The following is a 23,775-nucleotide window of genomic DNA, read 5'->3' on the forward strand; positions in this document are numbered from 1 at the left end:
ATGTATACAGTTTGAGTTTGTATATAATACAGATGTAAAAAATAGATCAGCTATAATGGCAATGTGGTATAGTGGTTAAGAGTGGGGTCTGTGGTATCAAAAAGCCTGCTTTTAATTCTGCCTCTAACACTTTCAAGCTGTTTTACTTTACAAAAGATATTAACCTCTCTGTACCTCAGTCTCCTCATCAGCAAATGAGAACAATCATAGAATCCACCTCAAAGAATTGTTATGACCCCTATTCATTTAAAACCATTGTTGTTCCTATTGCGTCTACTGCCAGCCAAGGAGGTGTCTTGGTATTGTTTTCATGATCATTTCCAAGAATCAATTCTGAACTTACAGACACATGACGCTTTGCTAAACATTAGGTACATGAGTTCATCAATTGAATCCTCTCAAAACCTGTAGACCCACACGTGTGCATGTGCACATGTACACACATCCTGCAACAGAATGGCCTGTACCAAACTTGAAATAATCCATTAAGAACATCGTCTATGGATGTGCTCTGCCGACATCAGAAACAGGTCAAAGGTAAATGGGAAGGGATATGGAGATGCCCGTGGAAGTCCCTGAGAATTCTGTATTCCACAAAGAAAAGTACAGATCTCCTCTGGTTAATCTAGAAAGGCTTTCACGGAAGAGCAGTGACAGTGACAGTTTAATGACAGGAGAGACACAATTGGGTGGATTTGAAAGAAAAGAATCTGATCTAGGCTTATAAGGCTGTTATCTTAAAGGCTTGGCATTTGGACTGGAATGACTGTATCATGGGAGTTTGAGACAAGTTTGTCCAATCTGATTAAAGACCCATGAACCAAAGAATAGAAACTAAGGAAATGAAGTTCAAGGCTTGTCCCTGATAGGCTATGTTGTACTCTATGTGGATCTTAGAGTTCTGGAGAACATAATTAGTGACAAGACACTCTTAGGCTTTGGGGAGAGACAGGCAAGAGCATTTTAGGAAGAATTTCGAGGGGCTACGGGATGGATGAAGAAAACAATGCTGACCACAGGGTGACAGTGAGAAGTGTGGCACAGCTGGAGGCAGAGAGTCCAGAAGGAGACTAACATTGATCAGGACACACAATTAAAAGCAACCTGAACCAGTGGTAAAAATGTGGGTCAGGTACAAGGTGAAATCATGAAGCAAAATGAAGCTTCATTTAGCAGTAAAATGCATGAACAGAACGCAGAATGCAGAGGTGGTGAAATGATACTTGTTTGTGGCTTGAAATGAGAAAGAGACGGTGATGATGGCACAGCTGCTTTGATTGACAGTCCGGCGGTGGCACAGAGGATTTGAAGGAAAACATATCACTGTTCTTGAATCTTCAACTGACATGGGACCTCCATCCCAATTCATCTTATGTTTGGGAAAATATAAATCAAGAGTGTGAGCGGGCAAAGGGAAAATTACATTTGTATTTCAAAGTTCTTGATATCATGTGAGGCCAGCACTATCTAAACCACTTGCTGCTTCTCTCCTATTCTTAACCCTTTGTCTCTATCAGTTACTGGGTAGTTAGGCACGTAGCCTGTGCAGGGGAAGACAGTACACAGGATTCAAAAAATAATAGTTTTACGTACATGCAGACTGACGCATAAACACACACACATGCACCTTCCAAAGCTAGAAAACAGTACCAGAATTAAACTTAAGAAGCTATTTCACTAATGCCCTTTCCACGTTATTTTCTTTCGTAAAATAACTCTTGCTTCCTGTACTTACTCATATGAAAAATATCTGTTATTCTTTACATTTGTTTCACACGTATCACTTCATAAACAGCTGAATCATGGTAAATAAGTGGAAATGTTTCACATTACCTCCTTAGTTGGTCATTCTCTTCTCCAATGGTACTAAAGAACAAAGTAATATAAGCAACACATTTTTGAACAACGGACAGTACAGAAGAAGTGCTGCTTTGAGGGCCCATTTAAGTTTGATGTATTTTCAGAGAGCCATACACAGTGCTAAAGAAACAGACGAAAGTGTGTCATGGAGAAATTAGCAAAACAAAGTTACTCTCAGAATGAGCATCTGAGAGCCAGCTCCCATCCTGAGCTAACTATCTCCACTTCAGCATACACAGCAAATATCTAATTAACACAAATATCTAATTGCTTTAACAGAATAGGCAGTAAATTATATCAAAGGGAAAAATTAAACAGCAGGGAAAATAGGGAGAAAACTACTCAGGGGATTATTTGAGAAATGTGATTATACTCACAAGTATTCTCTTTAATGTACTTGGCTAAGACATTGTCTCAGCAAACAGCTCTCGTCCTATGAAACAGTAAAAGGAAGCAAGTTCTTCCGTGGGAGGGAGGGGATATTTGTTGGCCACAAGGCTAGTTAATTAATAAAATCTTGGCATGTCTAATACATTTGCCTTGAGTAGTGTTCTGAGTCAATTAATTGATCTGATTTATTGCTTGGCTCAAAGTTAAAATAAAAAATGAACAGGTGAGCAGGACTTGACCAGTCAATATACCTAATCTAAGATAGTCCATAGAGGTGTCAGTCAATAAACTAGAACAGTGTCCAGGAATGATCAAATTTAAATTTGCTTTACTGACCCCAGACTGGATTTTTGTCAGAGATGTTTTAAAGTGAAATCTTCGTGAATTCTGAATAAAAATTTTACGTGGAAAAAAACGTGTGGCGAAGATAAGGATGTATACTCAATCAAGACAATTACATGAACTCAATTATTTCAGGGGTTGATTCCTATGGCAAAGACGGCATCTTCTCTCCTGCAGGTTATGACCCTCTTTTTCCTTTAAAGTTCTTCTCATTGGAGAATCTATCCAGAGCTCATTCCACTTGGCACCAGACATGTCATTCCAGTGTTCCCTACACACATAATGTGAACCCCTGCACAGCTTCAGAAGGTTTACACTTATTTATTTATCTGTTCGTTCATTCATTCATTCTTTTATTCTATCTTTTCCAACATCACTAGGAAGAAGCAAAAGCCAATTGAGCATTCAGTTTTCTCTTTGAGCTTTGTAGGACATTTGTACTGTCCTCTCACGTCCTTTGGTTGCCTTGGTAAATGTCAATTTGTAGCTTTTAATGTTCAATGGAAAAGAGGAAATTGAAAGTTGACATAAATCAGTAATTATAAGCATAGATCGCTAACTTTGGAAAGCACCTCAGAAGTCATAGAATCAAGTCTTCCACCCAGGAACCACTTTAAAATATTTGTAGAGGGGGGTTTTTCAACTTCTGGTTTAAAATCATTTAGTGGCAGGAAGCTCACTATCTCACAAGTCAATATCTGTTTTACCATTTTCAATTTGTTTAGAAAGTTCTTCCTTAAAGGGAGCCAAAACCTACCACCCTATAACTCCCAGCCATGAATCTTTCTTCTGCCCTCTGGAGCAGTGAGAGCAAGGTAATTGCCTTATTTATATGTCAATTCTTCAGATATTTAGAGTGTGATTTCTTTCCACAGTTTTCTTTTTTCCAAATGAATTGTCCTAGGCTCCTTTCTATATATTTTGATAATTACATCCATTTAACAAAGCCATTGTGAGTATTGAGTGGGAGTCCCAAATAATACCTGGAAAATAGTAAGCATTTGCACGATTGTTCAAGAGATGAATTTGCTAGTATCAAAAGATCTCTGAGTCTTGTTTTCTCCATCTATACTCCTGAAGAAATCAGAAATCCTCTTTCGAAAACTGTCTAATCTATAACTGTCAATATCCTTCTGCAAATTTGTTGATAGAACGAAACACAATCCTTCAATTAGCTAGTGGTCAGAGCAAAAACTCTGCACTACACTTCCTGTGGTCAAGACCTGAGCGCTTCTTGTTTGTTTGTATATTGTTGTGTGTAAAAAACCAGCCCATCATTTTGTTATCCTTTTTAGCAACAGCAGCAAATGGCGGGCTCATTTAAATACCCCAGATATTTTTCACTTGCACTCCTTTTTTATTTTTGCAAAGTATCTCACTGATAACATTTTTATTATGAGCTGTAGGAAGATTCACTCCTGACTAAAATGTGGATTTTGTTTATGTATCCTCTATTTCTGTCATTAAAAATAACAATCAAGGGCTTCGCTGGTGGCACAGAGGTTAAGAATCCACCTGCCAATGCAGGCGACATGGGTTTGATCCCTGGTCTGGGAAGATTCCACATGCCTAGGAGCAACTGAGCCCGTTCACCACAACTACTGAGCCTGTGCTCTAGAGCCTGAGTGCCACAACTACTGAGCTCCTGTGCTACAACTATTGAAGCCTGCATGCCTAGAGCCTGTGCTCTGCAACAAGAGAAGCCACCGCAATGAGAAGCCCTCGCAGCACAATGAAGAGTAGCCCCTGCTTGCTGCCCACAGCAACGAAGACCCAACACAGCCAAAAATAAATACATTTTTTAAAGTAATAAAAATCAAAAATCATATATCATATGGATAAAAAGTTCTTATTCTCTTTGATCTGAAAGCAAATAGGCCACTGAGGGGTAACATATATTCTGTGCTATCAACAAATATTTTTGTGAAAGTAATTCCTGGAGAAAGAAGATTGGCGAATGCTTTAAATTAAACTGGGACATTGCTTATAGACACTTTAAAATCACTTTGCAAAAGAGACTTGTTTTGTATCAGTTGTTATTCCTCATGCATATTCAGCACTATTTAAATAACTTAATAATAAAACAAATTTTCTTTACACAACTCTAATTACTGCTTGCCAGTGATTATATACAAGCTTCCTTTATCTAATTGGTTTACATATGCCATGATCTATTATCTTCCCAAGAGTGTTGCCTCCATTTCCAAATAATCAGCTTAATATATTTAAAACACTGAAAGAATTTCTGTGTACAGAAATTTGAAGCTTTTTAAGTAATAAGTTAACAAATTTTGATTATCCTTGGAGAAAACAATACACAATAAATAGGAAAAAGATGAAAACTTGGTGTTAATTTCATAAGGGAATACTGCCAATGTCATAACAATACTATCAGGTCTGCAGTTTTTTCTGGAAGACAGAATTCCACTATTCAAACACCTGAAATATAACAGGTCACTAGGTTTGTCTAATCTTTTGTTGTGAGTTTTATTACTTTCAGAGGGCTGCAGCTGTTTTTATGCTCAACAGAATGTATAGAGGAAGAACAGGTGTTCACATCTGATTATTCACTCCATGGATTATAAATGAAATTATGGAGACTAGGCAATCTGTTGGATTAATCAGAAAAAGAAAAGAAAACCACATCCCTCCATCTGTAAAGTTTTAGATGTACAGGAAACCTATGATGATGACCTGAGTTCCAGCTCATCCTTGCTTAATCATAAGAATGCATCTATCAAGCAAATCAACACAAAGGCATGGAGACATTCTGTGGGTTTGAGACAATCCTCTGATATTTGTGTCCATTAAGTGAAAGATAAAGGAAGATACTATTCTTAGAGTATCTTTATTTCTAAAAGATAGAATTTTATCCCAAAACATATAGACATTTCATGATATTTCACCTTTTTTCAACATTTATGCAAACAGTATTCATATTCATTCTTTATTGTGCAAGTGCTTCAAATGGTAAATATTTTATTTTGTACTTATTTATACCTCTGTTTCTCCAAAAGGAATTAAAAATGACACTTTCAATGGATCAAAAATGAAAATAAAATTTTAAATAAGTAAGAAAGATGAGGCAATGGAGTAAAAATGGGTAGAAATACAAGACAGACCATGGAATAAAGTTAATTCAAGAAATTTGTACTACATAATCCTAATTGTTACTGAGAAGAGGAAAGCAATTATTTATAAGCTTCACACTTGCATAAACTATTTTTTTATTGCTTAAGAAAACAACAACTGTGCCTAATTCTTTGGCCAGAAGGAAATTTTTTCCATAAGCTCACTCACTGTGAGAATACTGTGCAGTGTAATATAATCAATAATACTCTTAGTACACATAGCAGTGTATTTCATAAGGCTGGTCTTTTTTTGAAGCTCATCAGTATCAGCCTATGATGGCAACCCAAAGGGGGACTGAATAAATGCAATTTGCAGCAAGAGATTGGATTGAAATGCAATATAAAATTTTATACGATCATGGCTTTCTGATGTTGATATATATTTGTTATGATTTAATATCATTAATACCAGTGTTATTTATAGAAATGGATATTAAACATAAAACAACAAAAGGAAGCCTCTGATAGTACTTTTCAATAAATTACCCCAATCATTAACTTACATGAAAAAAGTTATTCTGAAATGTTTTCTTCATTTTTCTCTTAGGTTAAAATATACATTAGGTCTGTGCACAGGAGCCAAAGAAGTATTTGGCTTAAACGATATCTGAGAATGTGCAAAAGCCTATGTTGCTAAACGCTATTTGCAATTCCTACCTAAATATGTCACAGTGCAGTGTATCAAGTGCTTGAAGAGCAGCAAATGTGGGTCCTATGAAAATCCCACAAAAGAGCAAGCTTGAGGACCCATGAAGACATCTCAGAGAGGGTGACCTTGGAGAACAAAGGGCAGGCCAGATATAGATGGGAGGAAACAGGGTTCCAGGCAGAGGAAAGAGTGCGTGCAAAAACCAGAGGGCAGAGAAGGTCATAGAACATTTAAGTAATTCACTGTGATGGGAGTGTACTCTTGGAGCATAGTTACAGGAGTGACAAGAGAGACTGGGGAGAAAGGCATAGTCTTGGTCATAAAGAGTCTTATATATCACAATAAGAACTTTTTAACTTCTTCCCTAGAACAATGAGGAGCCACTGAGAAATGTTGAGCAAGGAAGAGACAGCACCATATTTGAATTTTAGAAAAGTTTCTCTGGTAGCAAATAAAGAATGGTCTAGAAAGGGATAAGAATAACAGTAGGGGTAAGTCAGAATGTTTTAATAATCTATATCAGAGCTGATAGTTGGGAGTGGACATAAAAGGTATTTAGGAGGTATAATTGAAAGGAATTGTTGAGTGATTATAAGGATGGTGAATGGAAGAAAAATGGCCCAAAAATGACATTCAGATTTCTGACCTGAGCAACTAGTGGAAAGACATTGCCACTGTCTGCCCAAAGGAGAAACTATGGGAAGTTCAGCAAAAGAAAGAAAACTTCATTTTGTGGCATGTTGAATTTGAAAGCTGTCCTGGCAGATGTCCAAATAAAAATGTTCAGAAAAAAATTTTGATATCTGGGCCTGGCACTCAAGAGAACTGTAGAATTGAGATTTGGGTGTCACTGGTATAGATGATGATTGAGAAAATTCTCATTTAAAATGGCAAACATGCTATTCCTCCTGACATCTGAATGGAAATTACAACATAAAATTAGAGGGTAGAAATCCACCTGCAACAATGAATAGAAAAGTAAGAAGGATGACCAGCAGGTAAGATATTTCAACACCTAATGAGAAGATGCAGTACTGCAGGAAGATGGGCAATAATGTGCTCGTTGGAACCCTGAGACTCAACTCTAATGTAAGTTGGGTGAGATAGGAAGGCAAAAATGAGATGGGGCAGTAGTTTTAAGTCTGGCCATGAAGAGTTCGTCCTCACCAACGTCTGCTTTGCCCTCCCTAACAATTAAAAAAGAAGTAAGAAATATAAAAAGGAAAAAAAAAGTATACCTGAAACAATTCATAATTATAATTGTAATAATGTCAACAGGAAGGAAGGATAAAGAGCAGTGGCTGTAGGTCAATGTTAATGTTCTTCCTTTAAGGAAGAGGAAATAAAGTCAAAACTAAAAGCAAGAAAGGAGAAAATAGGCATAGAAAAAGCAGACATAAGCTTGGTTTGAACACCATTCTATAAGAAATGGAGGGTGCTCATCTTGTTTGTCCACAGTGGGTACAGAATCTTCACTGCAATTGTCTGGACCATGAATCCATCCTTGTTTTGTTTTTTTGTTTGTTTGTTTTGTTTCCTGTTTTTTTTTTAATATTTATTCTTTTATTTATTTGGCTGTGCTGGGTATTAGTTGCGGCACAGGGGATCTTCCTGGCAGCATGAGGGATATTTTTAGTTGCAGCATGCGGGATCTTTAGTTGCTGCATGTGGGATCTTTTAGTTGTGGCATGTGGACTCTTAGTTGCAGCATTCAGGGTCTAGTTCTCTGACCAGGGATTGAACCTGGGACCCCAGCATTGGGAGAGCAGAGTCTTAACTGCTGGACCACCAGGGAAGTCCCATGAGTCTACCTTTGGATTTGTCATTTAACTTTAAAAAAGCAACAATATGGATCTCTATTAAATGGAAAATATATTTCATCTTATTAAACAATTATATACAGAAAACTAAATTTTATTCAACGAGGTCTCAGTTTTTTCTCACTAGGAATTGATGAAAGCCTTGATAGGTGTGACAATGACAATTACCTGTTCCATTCTGTGCTAGGTCCAGCTCTTTATTCTTTCACTGTCCAGTTTCTCCTGAATTTCTTTTTTGTAGTCCATACCACACAGATGCTAGGCCAGATCACTTCATACTAATTATTTATAGTTCAGGTTTTAAATGACAACAATCTTCTTCATTGAATGTTAAGTAGTATTTCCTTGAGTAATATTGGTATAATACCTGATACAACTATAGTACAGGAATTCATCCCACCTGTTACTTGAATGGCCTACATTTTCTGTCTGCCTCCAGCTATTCTTTCAGCTGTCTCTGGATTTTGTTCTTGGGTTTCTGTCCTTTGGGCCAAATGATAACTTCCAGATCATATTTGAGTTTAAAGCTTTTCCCCTATTGTATATATTCTTAGATATTTTATCATACGCTCTAGCTACAGGAGCCCAGAGCTTAACTGCTTAGCTATTCCATGCCTACTATAATGTAAACTAACCACATATTTTATGTTGACACTGAATTACTGCTAAGGAATCAAAGGAAAACAAACAAGAAAGACTAATGGGACATCTTTAGAAGGTGATAAAAGAGCTGCTCAGTAGAAGACTAATGATATGAAAGACACAAATACATTTTCAACTCTAAATGATCTTACATAATAAAAAGTAGTTAATTATTCAACCAAATAAAGTTTTGAATGTTTTTGTGTTAGGGTTTTGAATATAAGTTTTATTAGATAAAAACTTGGTCCAAGTTTACAGTATACGTATACAACTAGAAACACTGAACATTGTCATATAAATCATATTTTAAAGTTTCTCTCATCTAAATCTCTACTTGAGAATTCTACTTTTAAAATGAGAAAACCTAATTCATATATTAAGAGGCTAATTCCATTTTTGAAAATCCTTTATTTTTACTGCTTCTTCCTTTACATGCTATTTTTTCTTTTCTTTCTTTTCTTCTTAAAAAAAAAAAAACTTTATTCTCGGTATAATTTATGTCTAAAGGTAGGGAAAAGAAGTTACATACATCAAACCAGCCTGGTCCACTACATTTTTCACCATCTATTGAAGTAGATATTAAGATTATCTGGCTCATATAAAGCTTGTAGAGTATCTGAAGGTGTAATCCTGTGGAGTATATTTGTTTATTGCCAAGAAAAATGGTGAATTTTCCATATCTTTCATTTTGGGTTGGCTTTCAGCTAGTTAGGTAAGAACCACTACTCAATGGACAATAACTGGAAATCACAAAAATAAAAATGTTCTAAGTCTAATAAATCCATCACAAACTACTCCATCTTCCTTTTGAGAACTATCCTCTGAAACCCAGCAGTAAAAACCCTACTACTGGACAATAGCCCAGTAGAAGAAAATATAAAACATAAGCTGTTTAAATGATATCAGAATACATTTTAATGCCACAAGTTATGAGAAAAATAATTTTGTCATAAAACTAGAACTTATATATTGGTAATGAACCAAATATAACGCCTTCAGCTGTAAGCAACAGAAAACCCAACTCACTGACTTATACACAGATAAGTCATCACACACAACTGAAGTCAAGAACTTGGGCGGACTTCAGGTTAACTTACCTAGTAGCTGCAGCTTCACCACTCCTCTTCTCTCTCCTTTTGTGTTATTCTCAGGCTGGTAGCAAGATGGTTCCACTAGTCTGGATCACATATCCACACAAAACGACCGCCAAAGGAAGGAAGAGCGTCTCTTCCTGTAGTTCCTTCTCAAGCGTAAGAAAACTTTATCCAGAAGCCCCCAGAGATTTTTTATGTATGTCAGGGACTTGTGCTAGGTCACATATTTTTTTTCCTGAACTCATCTCCATTACCAGGGAAGTACGTAATTTTCCTCAACTCTTGGTTCCTGAACCAAGGAGGAGAGGGTTTCCTGTCCAGTGTTTTAGATATCTCAGCAACTCTGTGTCTATGGCCTAACATCAGGCTAAACCTGTAAAAATGGGAAACTCAGTACATTCTGATCCCTTCTTCCAAATTCTCACTTTTCTCCAACCCACCTGGTTTTTCATTAGCCATAGTCTACAGGTAGTTGTTTTCTGCAGTGTTATGGTTTGAACTGCATCCTTACCAAAATTCATATGTTGAAGTTCTGAACTCCACTACCTCAGAGAATGACCTTACTCAGAAATCAGGTCTTTGCAGCGTAACTAGGGAAGACGAGGCCATACTGGTGTAGGGTGGGCCCCTATTCCAATGTAACTGGTATGCTTATAAAAAGGGGGAATTTGGACACAGACACACACATAGGGAGAACACCAAGGGGAGATGAAGGCAGAGAGTGGGGTGATGCTACCACAAACCAAGGAATGCCAAAGATTGCTAGAAAATCACAGCAACCAGGAGAGGACTGGAGCAGGTTCTCCCTCAGAGTTCTCAGAAGGAACCTGCTGATACGTTATCTCGGACTTCTAGCCTCCAGAACTGTAACAGAGTAGATTCCTGTTGTTTAAGCTACTCTCTTTGTGGTCCATTTTAGGATTCCTAACAAACTAACACATGTGATGTGCCCGGAATTCATATAGGCACTTACTCCACCCAAACCAGGAGTGCAACTGCCCTGCTTGCCTTAGAATAAGTTCACATTTTCTGTGTGCCTCTAGCTTTCTTTTCTGTCAAATAGGGATAATAATAGTATTTACCTCATAGATTTGCTGGGAAGATTAAAAACGTTGATATATGTAAAGCACTTAGAGAAAAGTATGTGGACTGCGTATGTTCTCAATCGTTACGAGGTATTCTTGCCCTTGACTCATTGAACTAATACATGCCAAGCTCCATTACAGGCACTGTAAGTACATCACCAAACAAAACAAATACAAATTTGGGCCATTATGATTTTTACATTTGTAGTGAGACGGTGCAAACAAATAAGCAAAGTATGTGATATACTGGCCAATAAAAAGTTCCATGAAGAAAAATGAAGCAGAGAATGAGGAGAGGGCGGGCTGGGACTGGGTGTGGCAGTTTTTAGTAGAGTGGTCCAGAGATGCAGCCCTGGAGGAGGGATGGGAGTGAGCCACGTGCACACCCGGAAGAAAGACCACTCTAGGCAGAGAGAAGAGCAAGTACAGGTGTCCTGAAGTGGGAGCCTTCAGGGAATAGTCAGAGGGCAAGAAGGCCAGTGTGGGTAGAGCAGGGTGAGGTGGAAAGCAGCAGGAGGTAAGGGCAGAGACATAACAGGGGACCAGGCTGTGTAAGTCCTTAGAGGTCTTTGGCCTTTATTCTGAGTGACAGGGCAAGACACTGGAGGTTTTGAGCACGGGAGTGATGTGATCTGTCACACGTTTATAGGATCCCACTGGCCGCTGTACGAGAATGGTAGCGGCAGGGGAAGAGGGAAGGCGAGACACGGAGAGACCAGGTAGGAGGCTGTTTCTGGAGTTCAGTCTAGAGATCTTGCTGGCTCTGCCTAGGGTTGTTTGGGCGAGGAGGTAAAACAGAGTTGGGCTATAGATATTTTGACAGGAGAGGTGACAGATTTTCCTGATGGATTAAATGTGATGTTTGAAAGAAAGAATGGAGTTAAGAATGCCTCCGAGGGTTGAACCTGAGACTCTGGAAGTATATTTCCATTAACCAAATTGGGAGAGACTTTGGGAGCAATTGTTTGGGGAAGGAAGGAACAAAGTTGTTTCTGTTGTTCTTCCTCTTCCCTTTTATTATCATTGCCTTTGTTATTGTTACAATGTGAGGTAGCTTCATCCGTGCTTCCCTTTTTATTCTTAGTCCCATCTCCTACCAGATTTTCTCTTTTTTCCCAGCAGGTAACAAGCCACCACACACCCTTCCCCTCTATTTGGTCAGCAAGTGAAATCGAGCTGGTCCTGTTTCCAACTGTGATCTAGTCCCACAGAGAGGTATTACAGGTGGATATGTAGCACGGCCTTCTATCCTGGGAACATAACCTTGACCCTACCTGCCTGCTTCTACATTCATACCTCCCCAATAGTATCACTATGAAAGGAAACACCTGCTTTTTCTTCTTTTGGGAATTACGCTGTTCTTTGCTTTTTCTCATTTTAGCCATTTTTCTTCCCCTTACTCCAGTTTCCATTAATCTTCCCACCAATTCTTCTCCACTGTCTGCTCTCGCTCCCATGAACTTTCCTACAACCCCTCACAACAAATCTCCTGACCTATCTCCCTAGCTCATCCCTTTCCCCTGGTCCTCAATTAAAGGTTTTTGCTGCAAGAAGAGTCCTTTGAGGTCTTTGAGACTTAGTTTGCTCCTCCATAAAATAAAGGAATTAAGCTAGATTATCGCCTAAGATACTTTCCATTTTAACTTTTGATCAAACTGACTCTATTTGTTTAGCTATTCAGTGTTATCTCATGTGTGGCAAGTTCTCATTTTCTAGCTATCTTGTCCACAATGTTTCCTTTCATTACTTCCTTACAATTTCCAAACTCCTAATCACATTTTGTCATCATTATTTCTTAGGCCAAGCCAAGTGGTTTGGACCACTTGATCAAAAGACTGTGTTTCTTTTCTCAAATTTTTCCTAACATTAGCACACAAAATAATTGAAGGACAATGTTTCGAATCTAAAAGAAAGTAAACTTATTTGAACATTTCTTTGCCCTGAGTGAGAACTTATGATGTTCTTTGAAAAACCTGTGACTGGAAAGTTTTATTAACACCAGTGACAAGCAGCTAATGGCACAATATCTGCTTTGATTTTCTCTGACACACCCTTGAGCTTTCCATCCTCACTTCTTTGTGGTGTCCTCACCTTTGACTTTCTTTTGTCCTGTAACTGTCAATTTTGATCAGTTAATGAGTGATAAGGAAAAAAAATTTAGTTCAGCCGAACGCCTCATTTACAAATAAGGAAACACAGTTTGTTCTTCTGGATTTCAGACTAAATTAACATTTAAACAAAATCCTATACAAAGAGGTCATTTTTAATGCTTTTATTTAGCAAAAGTTCCAGGTGATTCTGAAATACATGGAACATCCCATTCATTGAGGATGAGAAGTTTTTCCAAAATGTTTTTAATAGCCCTAAACAGATTCTGTCTATCAAAGTCCAAAAAGGGAAAAATCCACCCCCAAAAAAAGTCTTTCTATAGTGGAAGTTACATAGTTGGACTTCTTAGACATTAAAGAAATTCTCACACACACACATTTATATAATTAGTTAGAAATATTCCATATTTAAGATTAAATTTTATATGACACATTATGACTACAGGCTACTTGAGTAAAATAGTTATTTCTACTTATTTTTAGCAAGAGAACTGGACTTCATATTATGTAATCCTGGCTTATAAATTTAACTTTGCAAAATTGTAGGATACACGTGTCCTGTCTAGCTTTCTCTGCCCAAATTAAATGCCATCTCCTCTGAGTCCCAGCTATAACATGCCTCTCTCTCCTCTGAACTCCACTGGGACTTACCTTTCATCCTTCTTATCCCCATACTTCCTAAATCTCATATCTATCAATAAATACTTATGGAAGAAAAGAAAGAGAAGAAAAATAAATAAGCATTGTAATTTAATAGGAAAAGTATGGGCTTTGAGTCAAACAAACCTAGCTTTGTGTCTTATTTCATCTATTTATTCACCATGTGATAGAGGACAGTTGATTTAATCTCTCTGAGTCTTAGTTTCCTCATCTGTATAATGGAGATAATAAAACCTCCCTCATCGGGTACTGCGAAGATTACATTAAATAAGACTGTAAAGCGTCTAGCACATAAGAAGCACCCAATGAAAGTTACTTCCGCTTCCCCATTCCAGCAAATCATTACTAGTTCAACCCTGCAGTGCACCTGATTGAACACAGGGCTTTTTCTAGGCTCTGAGCTTTTTGAAGGCAAAATCCCATTAATCTTTATAGTTCCTATAGAAGCCAGGAGAGTGAACTGCATAGTCTGGAGGCACAGTAACTGTGGTTTGTATTAAATTGAGGGCTAACCCAGGATCGCTCCTAAACTGTGGAACAATCATCGGTGGACTTTGGCACTCCGGGCTCTTTCGGGAATAGAGCTCTTCTTGTGAGCCACGTACGGCTCAGGTCACTCTAGCCTTGAGACAGCCCACCGACGTTTAAATTAGGATAACTACTTTCCTGAATTCTATGGCAACTGATCAGAACACTGGTCCATTTCTCACTGTAAAAACTGCTGCAGAAAAATCGACCTTCCTCTGAGAGAGTCTGAACTCACTACAGTGTGCTGGCAAAACCACAGGTTGTGTTGAAAAAGCACTGAGTCAGATAAACCTGGGTGATAAACTCCAGCTCGTCCCTGACCAGCCCTGAGACCTTGGGCGTGCTCCCTCCGCTCATGGAGCCTCGGCTACAACAGAAAGAGATAATAACACTCCTGAGGCTGTCACACAGGGCTGCGGGTAGGGAAGAAAGGTGAGACCTTGGAACACATTCTACAACCAGGAAGCAGGATGAAAAAAAAAAAGTCTAGAAAGTCATCGCTTTGGGTCATATGGGCCTCCTACTTTATCACAGTCCAGCTCCCGCCCACCCTTATTCTCTTCTTTGGTCAACTGACCAACTCTCACTGTATAATTCCATTTCAGTTCAGCAGAAAAGCTGTGCATGTAGGGGTGTGTGTGTGTGTACACACATGCAGTGATGACATCTACGTAACTCCAGACCTTTTCTTCCACACACCAGGTCGCAAGGCAACAAGCAAGGGAGGTGTGCATTCACAGTCAGCAAAGCAGCCACCGTGCTGCAGGGCCAGGCTGCCTGCACACACAGAACTGCACCCACTCCCTTTCTGTCTGATGCTGGAACCACACTGCACAGGCCAACTGCTGGTGGATTTTCCTCCTGTGTCAGTCACAGCTTCCTTTGTAAAATATTTCAAAGAAGATACAGCTCAACCAAAGCATGATGAAAGTCAGTGCCAGACTAAAGAAGGCGGGTCAGGGGAGAAGCCAGGCTCCGTCTTTCCAGCTGAGGAAGAATCTTGGTTTTTAGGTCATTTACAAGCATCACCCCAGGCTTCCTAAGGAAACCGGGAGGGAGAGGAGGCAGCTCCGTCACCTATACACCGCATACGGAAGCCCGAACCTTCCCAAATTTCTGATAAAAGTCTTCCTCCGCCCGTGCCAAGGCATCTTCATCAATGTACACAGCCGGCCTTTTGGCCACGAGGAAGTACTGCACCTTCCGGAGATTCCAGCCCAGCACGTACTGGAGCCAGCCGCACACGGCCGCGGTAGAGCGGCCCACCCCAGCATTGCAGTGCACGTACACGGTGTGTCCATTCTCGAGCAGCGCGTGGAGGAGACACACCGCCTGCGGCAGCATCTGGACACGGCCTGGGATTGAGAGAGCACAGCACAGACCAGTGAGAAGTGAACCCCGTGTTGCCGCTAATAGTCACTCCTCCAGCGCACCGAGAAATCACAGTGTTTTGGCGGGAGAGTCAGGGATGTTGGGGCTTGCTTCACTCCTTTGTTTTGAAGGAAAAGGTGTGACAATATCAAAACCTGCTAGATGTAAAGTGGAAAGAGCAGACAGAGGCAATAGGTCAGCTCTGAACCTTCACTTGATTTCGCTGCTCCTTTGAATGACGTCTGCATCCTTGCAAATCTCCCTTCAAAGATAAATTCACTATCCTCAGAAGAATGGATTTTTACATCCATCAGAATGGCCTGTACAGATTGCGTAGAGGTTTAAAGGATTTCAAAGAGAAGCTCACAGGTCCTGTCACCTGAATTTCCTTTAATCCAAAAGGATCTTCCAGGTAAATGTAAAACAGAACTAGTCCATATTGGTTAAAGGAGTCAACCTGACTCATTTGACATAGGCTAATTTTCATTTGTCCAGTGGAATGGCTAACTTATTAATTGCTACATGGGGATAGCCAATCATTCCTGTATTCCCTCATGATACAGTGTATATTAAAACTGATTCAGTTTTCCTTTTCTGGGCAACTATGATTATAGGTGCTGCTCTGTGGCTACTATCTTGATGGTTAGATGATCCAATGTCTTCCCCTCGTCCCACTGAGAAAGGATTACTGTCTCTGCTGAGGCCCATTGGACTCAAGCCCATTCCATCATCCTGGGGACAGACAGCGCCCTAAAACCAGCAAACTCCCGGATGCCTGGAGTTTCTTCTGCTCACAGATTCTCAGAGCAAAATGAATTTAGTGGATTTTTTTGGAGGGTGGAAGACAGTCATTGTCAATTACTTCAAGAAGGGATTAAAGAGGGAAACTACACAGAGTCCTGGAGGAAAGCTGTGTGCCGTGACCTCACATTCTCCAGCTGCTCTCTGTCTTCAGCCACATGGAGACACCACAGCCCTGGAGTAATCTTTCAAAGGCCACAGAAAAGGCCCTGTCCGGCCTTCACATTGCCACCCCATTGGATGACTGCAGAGGTGGGAAAAACCCCTCCCTCAAATGATTTCATGCCAGATCTTTACTGAGCCCTAGAATTCTCCCATGAGAGCTACTCAAGGAAGTTTAGACTCTCCTTAAATGTCCTTTTAAAAAATGCCTTGAAGGGACCAACACAGCACATTGCAATCAGGCAGCAGCACCTCAGAAAGAAAGAGTTACCAAAACCCAACGGTGCCCTGAAGGCCCTCCCAGGGACCACTCTGCTGGGGCGGGGGCGGAGGTCAGGGGGTGCTTACCTTCAGGCTCACCCCGCTCTGAGATCAGCGCAGTAGATCATCTACATGGGAGCCAGATAATATTCTAGTTGCTCCCGGTGCTCTGTTACTCCCTCTGACTAAGGGATCTACAGGCCCCACACAGCAGTTTGGAGATGTTTTTAACAGGAATGCTTTAGGCAGAGCACACTTTGCAGCTCCTGAAGCCCCATCCCTCCCCAGTGCCTGCTGCCGCGCTTTCACGTTCCCTGTCTGCTCCCTGAAGGCATCTGAATCAGAGACACACCAGCCCCAATGCCTTGCTTGATTTCTCAGAATCCAAACTGAGCCACAGACTTTAATTGATCTCTGCCTCTGTGCTCGGTTGCAGGGTGCTCTGAGGTTAGAGCTAGGTGGGCCTACCATACAGTTACTCATGGCACTCTCCTAGAGGCAGTAAAGTATCATCGGAGATGTAACAAGGTGTAAGACACCATATGTCTCACTGTATATCTCAGGGAAAGGACTGTGATTTTGGTCCACTATTTGAGTTGAGGGATCAGAGGAGGCAAAACCTCCAAAGTTTGTTTGACGACCCTGCTGATAAGGGTGAGGCCTGTTTAAGGACACAGCTTTCATTCCGCTGAGGGGGTGTTAGAGGTTTGCTTTAAGTAACATTGGCCAGGAAGGGAACTCCCAGTGATGGATCCGGGAAGTCTGGGTTCTTCCTGCTCCTGCCACAGCTGGCATCACTTTTCAAGTTCCCTGTTGCCTCTGCCTCTCCAGTTACCATGTTTATTGCCAGGAAATAAACAGAAACATTTTTCACGTGGGTTTTCATCAAATGCCTAATACACAAGTAGACCACAGTGGCCACGTGGAGGAGGAGCTGCTGGAGTCAGAGTCTCAGAGGCAACGCTCAACTTCTGCAGCATCAGCAGTGCCAGCCTGCCCCAGTCAGGTCTATATGGACCCATGAGGTTCCCTGCCCCTGACCTTCACTCTGCACAGAGGTTCCCTGAGCAAGGGTCTGCACCAAATGGCCACAAGGACCTAGTATCTCTCCCTTTCCTTTTTATCTGTAAAAGATTCTTCAACAGGTGTATAGACAGTTTAGAAGCTGAAAAGGGATATGCGTTAGTTTGAGGTTCAGTGAGCTCAGACACGTAATCCTGGAATGTAAATGTCAGCTGCTGTGTGGAACCTCCAGAAGGCGTCCAGTTTAAACGCAGGGCTCACCCACCAGTGGTCTTCACCTAGACTCACTCAGCCATCCCACTTAAGAACTTCTGAACAATTTTTTAAATAACATAAAGAATGAATAAAAAATAAAAAGGAGCACCAGAGAAGCAGTGGATCTGGAATGCCCGCCCCTCTCAGCCTGGCCTCAGCTGGAGCCCTCCTTTATTCGGACCCTGCTGTGATGGATGACAGCTAGCATGCACTCAGCACTTTCTACCTGCCAAGTGCTGATCTAAGCACTGTGTGTGCAATAGCTCCTTTATAGCTACCCCTCAACAACTATGAGGTTGGTACTCTTATTATCTTCAGTTATATCTGAGATTTGCCCAAAGTTATTCCCTAATCACCACTCAAATCAGCCATCCAGATTCTAAAGCCTCTGGTCTCAATGTCTACACTACTGTCCTTCCCTAGCCTACCTGGTCAATGGTACTTGCTGGCTCCTATGCTGTCAGTCTGAATTCTCAGTCAGTCCCTGACTCCCCATTTATCTGGTCATGCTGTGTCTCTCACCCTTACAGGACAGTAAAACCCTCCCTGGGGTTCAGCACCTCTGCCTCTACCCTACAGGGGCCATCTGTGCCCGAGAGGTGTATGTCCTTCTGCTTGAAAACCCATTCTAGGGAGCCTGAGCTAATATGTAACCCACCAAGGAATCACAAGAGGATTCCCAAGATCAGAACTCACACAACAAAGCCAGTGTCAACCAGAGCCCCTAATTTTTATGTTTCATATATTTAGGCTCTGTATAGAATTTAATTTGATAGAAACTGTCCATTTTTAAAGACAATAATATCCCAAGGCAAGAGAGAACCGCTTTTTTTTTTTTAATGTAAAATATTCCACATTTTAAATGTTGGCAACTAAGTTGAAAATTTTAAAGCCTGTGCAGGTCCAACAAAACACTCCACCATCTGTGATTCTTATTTTGGAATTTAAAACAGGCCTTGACTCTCCATAGACGCTCAATAAACATTCATGAAATACATGAATTAAAACAAAGTGAAACAAAACCATAAACACCAATTTGATCTGAGACAGTCCAAGACCCCCCTTGTCTAATTTCTGGTCCACATCTCCTCCAGGCTAATCCAGCTCTGGAGGGATGAACAGCCACCTGAGAGCATGCAATGAGCAAGCAGGCATGTCGTGAGAAGGGGCACAAGGACATGGTGGGGCGGCCGGAAGCATGAGGGCCTGAAATAAGTGGGAGTGGGTGGTCCCGAAAGATATCTGAGGTTGACCTAAGGCTGGCTCTGAAAGAAATCATTTCTGGCACAACTTTCAACCTTTCCAAGACACACACGCACACGTGCACACACACACGTCTTTCTTAATCCAGAGGCAGATTTATGGCTGAATATATTACTATTTTATTTGAGCATATCTTCTTTTCTTTAATATAAATAAGGTCCATGTTATCTATAACACCCTTTGGTAGAAGCTGAAGGAATTAGCACTAATAATACAGTCCTACCTTTGGAGTTTTCAAACCACTTTCCTATCAATTATCTTATTCTGCTGTTATAATCCTGTAAGGCAGAAATTATCATTCCCCATTTTCCAAGGGCAGGAACTAGCCTTCCCGTATCACACGATGGTCACGAGGCTCAAGCCCAGGTGGTGTGGCTCCAAGGCCAGTGTCTGCCTCAGGGCAACACTGAATTCAGTGCATTGAGTCAGAGAAAAGCCTCAGACCGTGACAAGAAAGGGGTGGCCGGGGACTCCGGGCAGCATTTTAACCCATTTGGAGATAAACCATTTGTTACAAACAGCACTGTGCTTACAGAGGTCAAAACCCAATCTGAGTACTTCCTGTGGGAAGGAAAAATGACTTTTAGTGAACAGATTTCATGTTTTCAGGTGAGTGCTAGATGTGGGAGCTTTTTATTTCTCAGGTGAAAGACACAAAGCAAAAAAATTTTTAAACAAAGAAAAGAAAAAGGAAAAAACCTAAACAACCCAGTCCCTCTGCATATGACAAAAAGTACAAGAGTAAGAATCGATGGCACAATTGATTGTAACAGGTCTGTGACAACCAGCGGTGACAGTCAGGCCTAACAAACTGTCTTCTCTCTCAGACTTTATCTGACAGCATTATGCTGCGGCTCAAAACACTTCCAGATGGATTTTTCTCTGGGGTTCTAAAAATATTCAGCTGAATTAATCTGTGTGTTCATTGTGCTAATGCTGTGAGCCACAGAGATTGATCTATTGGTCAGAAATTCCTCTGCGACTCAGGAGGGGTTGTTAACTCTTTGATGACTCCCCCAGGTTATGCTGAACCAAAGAAACTCTTTTATTTAGTCCTGGGGTTTGGCCTCTTTCAAGTGGGAGCTTTCATTTTGCTGCCATTTCATGTTTCCAAACTGCCTCAGTGTGGAAGATGCTCCATTGTATGACTGGGTCCTGGCGACTCTGTAATCCCCCCAAAAGCGGGATTTTAATACAATTACAGTGGGTCTTTTGGGGGTAGAATTTCCATCGGGCTTCTACATATTCCCAAACTATCGAGCAAATTTCCCATCAGTCAGCAGGGTTTGGGGGTAATCAGTGAATAGGGTGGAGTAGGCCATATTTACCTCAGCGTCTCTGAGACTCATCACATATCCTACTCCAATGGGATAACAACGCTATAAGATCAGACTCAAGGAAGCGAAAATCAAAACACTCCCTAGAAGCTACAGGCACACGATCCTAATGACATTCTCCATTTTGAAATCAGAGAAACAAACTGGATGGGGCAAATATGACCTAGATTCAACCAGTGCTCTTCTGCGCAAGTAAGGTGTTTGTTTTTAATTCCTTGAAAAAAGACAGAGCTCTTGCAGCTAAATCAGGCTCCATTAGATCAGCATTAATTACCAAGAAGAGTAACCAAACTATCTCCTCCTTCAGAAAGAAAAATTATACCTCATCCCCAGTGATAGTTCAGTTCAGACAGACCCACAAAGGGGCCCAGCCTGGTCAGGAGGACCATAAAAATTCATTAAAAGCCAAGATGGCCAAGGTCCTGGGACTTAAGCAACCTGTGATTCTTAGAGTCTCCCATCCCCACCTACATCCTGAACTATCGACTCTGGGGTGGGTGACAAGCTACCTCCCTGGAAACTCATGACTTTGTCTAACTCCAGCTGACGATGCGCATGATAGTTGAAAGTGTGGGTGGTGGTCTGCAGAAAGTGCATGAAGAGTCCATGTGATCATGTAGAGAAGCTTCATCATATGGTGTCAGGAGAAATGTTCTGAGCCTGACCACTTGTGTTGAAATCCAAGCTGTGTCTCTCCTATATGACATCGGCCAGGTTACTTAACGTTTTTGTACCTCATTCTCTTCTTCTGCAAAGTGGGGATAACTACATCTGCCTGGACTCTTGCCTTGAGAATTAAATGAGTTAATGTGTGAAATTGCCAAGAAGAGTGTTTGACACATAACGTACTTTGCAGGGAAGAGGGCTGATGATAGAAACATTTCCTCCTGGGCATCACTGCCTTCCTTCTTTCCCCCAGAAGAGCAGTTCCCCAAACTCCCTCAGCCTGCGCCAGTCCATAGCTCTCTGCTGCCCCCTGCTGACACATCTGGTTGATACTATTCAGATAACTTGCTCTCTTGGCTTCAGAGATCTCCATTCCTTTTCTACAAGAATCCTATTCCACAACCGGGCTGAACTACAGATCGTTCCTCTAAAATACCATGCCTCTGTGCCTTGGTTGTTTCTTCCACCTGGCATGCCCTTCCTCCACCTTGACCTACCACACCCACCTCAAACCCCAGGATACTCATGTAGCCTCCCTGTGCTCCTCTGTAGCCAGTGCTCCTCCCACACCATAACCCTCCTAGCGCACATGACTCATCCCTCTCATCACATTCTTCTTTGTACTATAATTAGTTTTGAACTTGCCTTACTGCCTCTTACCATGAGATCAAACCTGTGCCTTACTTGTCACCGTTTCCCTGGCAGCACCCATGTCACACCCTACTTCCCCCTTCACAAAGACATGCTCAGCCAGTGTTTGTGCAGTACATGAGGCATCACTCTAGCCACCCTGCCTCAAGCTGCATTCTCTCTCATTATCTTTCACCTTAACTCCTGCAGTAACCTCCTAACTGGCGTCCCCAGGTGCCCTGCGGGCCCACCCCCACATTCTCTACACTGTAATCAAAGAGCACTTATGGAGAAAAAAAAAGGTCACCTTGACATCTCTCAGCCTCCTGCCCTTTCAACTGCTTCTCACCACTTTAGGATAGAGTCTAAATTTTTCATTGCGTCCCAAGTCCTGCAAGACTCTGTTCCCTCCTTCCCAGACCTGCAGCCACACTGGCCTTCTTTCAGTTCCTGCAACACTCTGTGCTCTCCTGCAGCAGGATTCTTCCCAAGCTGCTCTCTCTGCCTGCAAGCCTCTTTCCCACCTCACCCATGCCCAGCCTCCCCTTCAGATCTCAGCTCAAACATACCCAAGAAAACCTTTCCTGGCCCTTCTTCCTAGGTCTAATTTGCCTGCCCAGGCTCTAATTGATTATCTGTGTATCTTTCTAACCAAAATCTCATCATAGCTTTACATTTATAATTGTAGTCATTTGATTAAATGCTTGTCTGCTGTATAGGACCCTAAGCTCCTTGAGGACAGGAGTTGTGCCTGCTTTTCTTCACTGTTGTATTCCCAGCTACCAGCCTAGTACCCCACACACATTGTAGATACACAGTAAATATATGTTTAATGAATAAATAAATTGAAGGACCCATGTTAAATAGAATCTTAGCCAAGATGTCAAAGGACATACATATTAAGTATATTAAACCAAAAACCTTAGGTTTATTCCATCTGTCATTCACGTTTAGGTCATTCAAGTATAGAGAGCAAGGTAGGCAGACAGATAGATAGACAGACAGACAGGCAGCAAACCAGCAGGGGCTTCTCTGAAACACATTCAGCAAAGAGCCAGGAAGGTCCTGCTCATGCTCACCTTCAGTGCTCATGTCCGGTGTCGGCATCCAGATGTAGGCCAAGCCTTCTTCCTTATATAGCTTAATCATAGTGTCTGGAGTCATGGGCTCCGGGTAGCGGTTACAGCCGGAGGAATTCTGTACAACATCCCATTCTGTCTGGAAATTCATTACAGCTGTGATTCCCAATTCATGCTTTAGTTTGATGGTTACATGTTCCACTTGGCGAGGGCAGCTACCCAGCCAGATATTTGGGAGAATTCTAATAAGAACACAGGGGGTCTGCTATTAGGAGCTGCATAAAACATGTACTATTAAAATACAATTAACCTTTAAGGCTGGCACAGTTAAAGCTGTGTATTAAGAATATGAAAACCAATACTATTATCGAAAGACAAAAATATTAGTGGTGGTATTTGGGGGGAAACAAATAATTCAATTAACTAGAATACCACAAAATAGACATTAGCAAACCAAACCTAGCAATATATTAAAGTAAGCCCAGCAAGTTATACTTATTCCATGAATGTATATGTGGTTCAATATTAGGAAACCAATCAATATACTTCAAACATTAACAAATTAAAGGCTAAACTCCTATGATTATATCATAAATTCTGGAAAATATGTGCTAAAAT

The 23,775-nt window shown here is 41.0% G+C and overlaps 1 protein-coding gene across 5 annotated transcripts in view; it reads right to left on the bottom strand.

Moving 5' to 3' along the window:
- Positions 1-13,288: 13,288 nt before the first annotated feature.
- EPM2A (EPM2A glucan phosphatase, laforin) overlaps positions 13,289-23,775 on the bottom strand; it is a 92,339-nt gene continuing 81,852 nt past the window's right edge. For 4 of the 5 annotated variants that reach the window (XM_057740016.1, XM_057740014.1, XM_057740018.1 and 1 more), the window contains exons 3-4: positions 23,158-23,399; positions 13,289-15,664 (exon numbers count right to left, since the gene is read on the bottom strand). In XM_057740016.1, coding sequence (XP_057595999.1) covers positions 15,387-15,664; positions 23,158-23,399 — 520 coding nt within the window. In that variant the 3' untranslated portion in view covers positions 13,289-15,386. The remainder of the gene's footprint in view (positions 15,665-23,157; positions 23,400-23,775) is intronic. The other variant, XM_057740019.1, reaches the window with a different exon arrangement.

The sequence above is a fragment of the Hippopotamus amphibius genome, chromosome 6 (genome assembly GCF_030028045.1).
Source record: "Hippopotamus amphibius kiboko isolate mHipAmp2 chromosome 6, mHipAmp2.hap2, whole genome shotgun sequence".
Classification (NCBI taxonomy): domain Eukaryota; kingdom Metazoa; phylum Chordata; class Mammalia; order Artiodactyla; family Hippopotamidae; genus Hippopotamus; species Hippopotamus amphibius.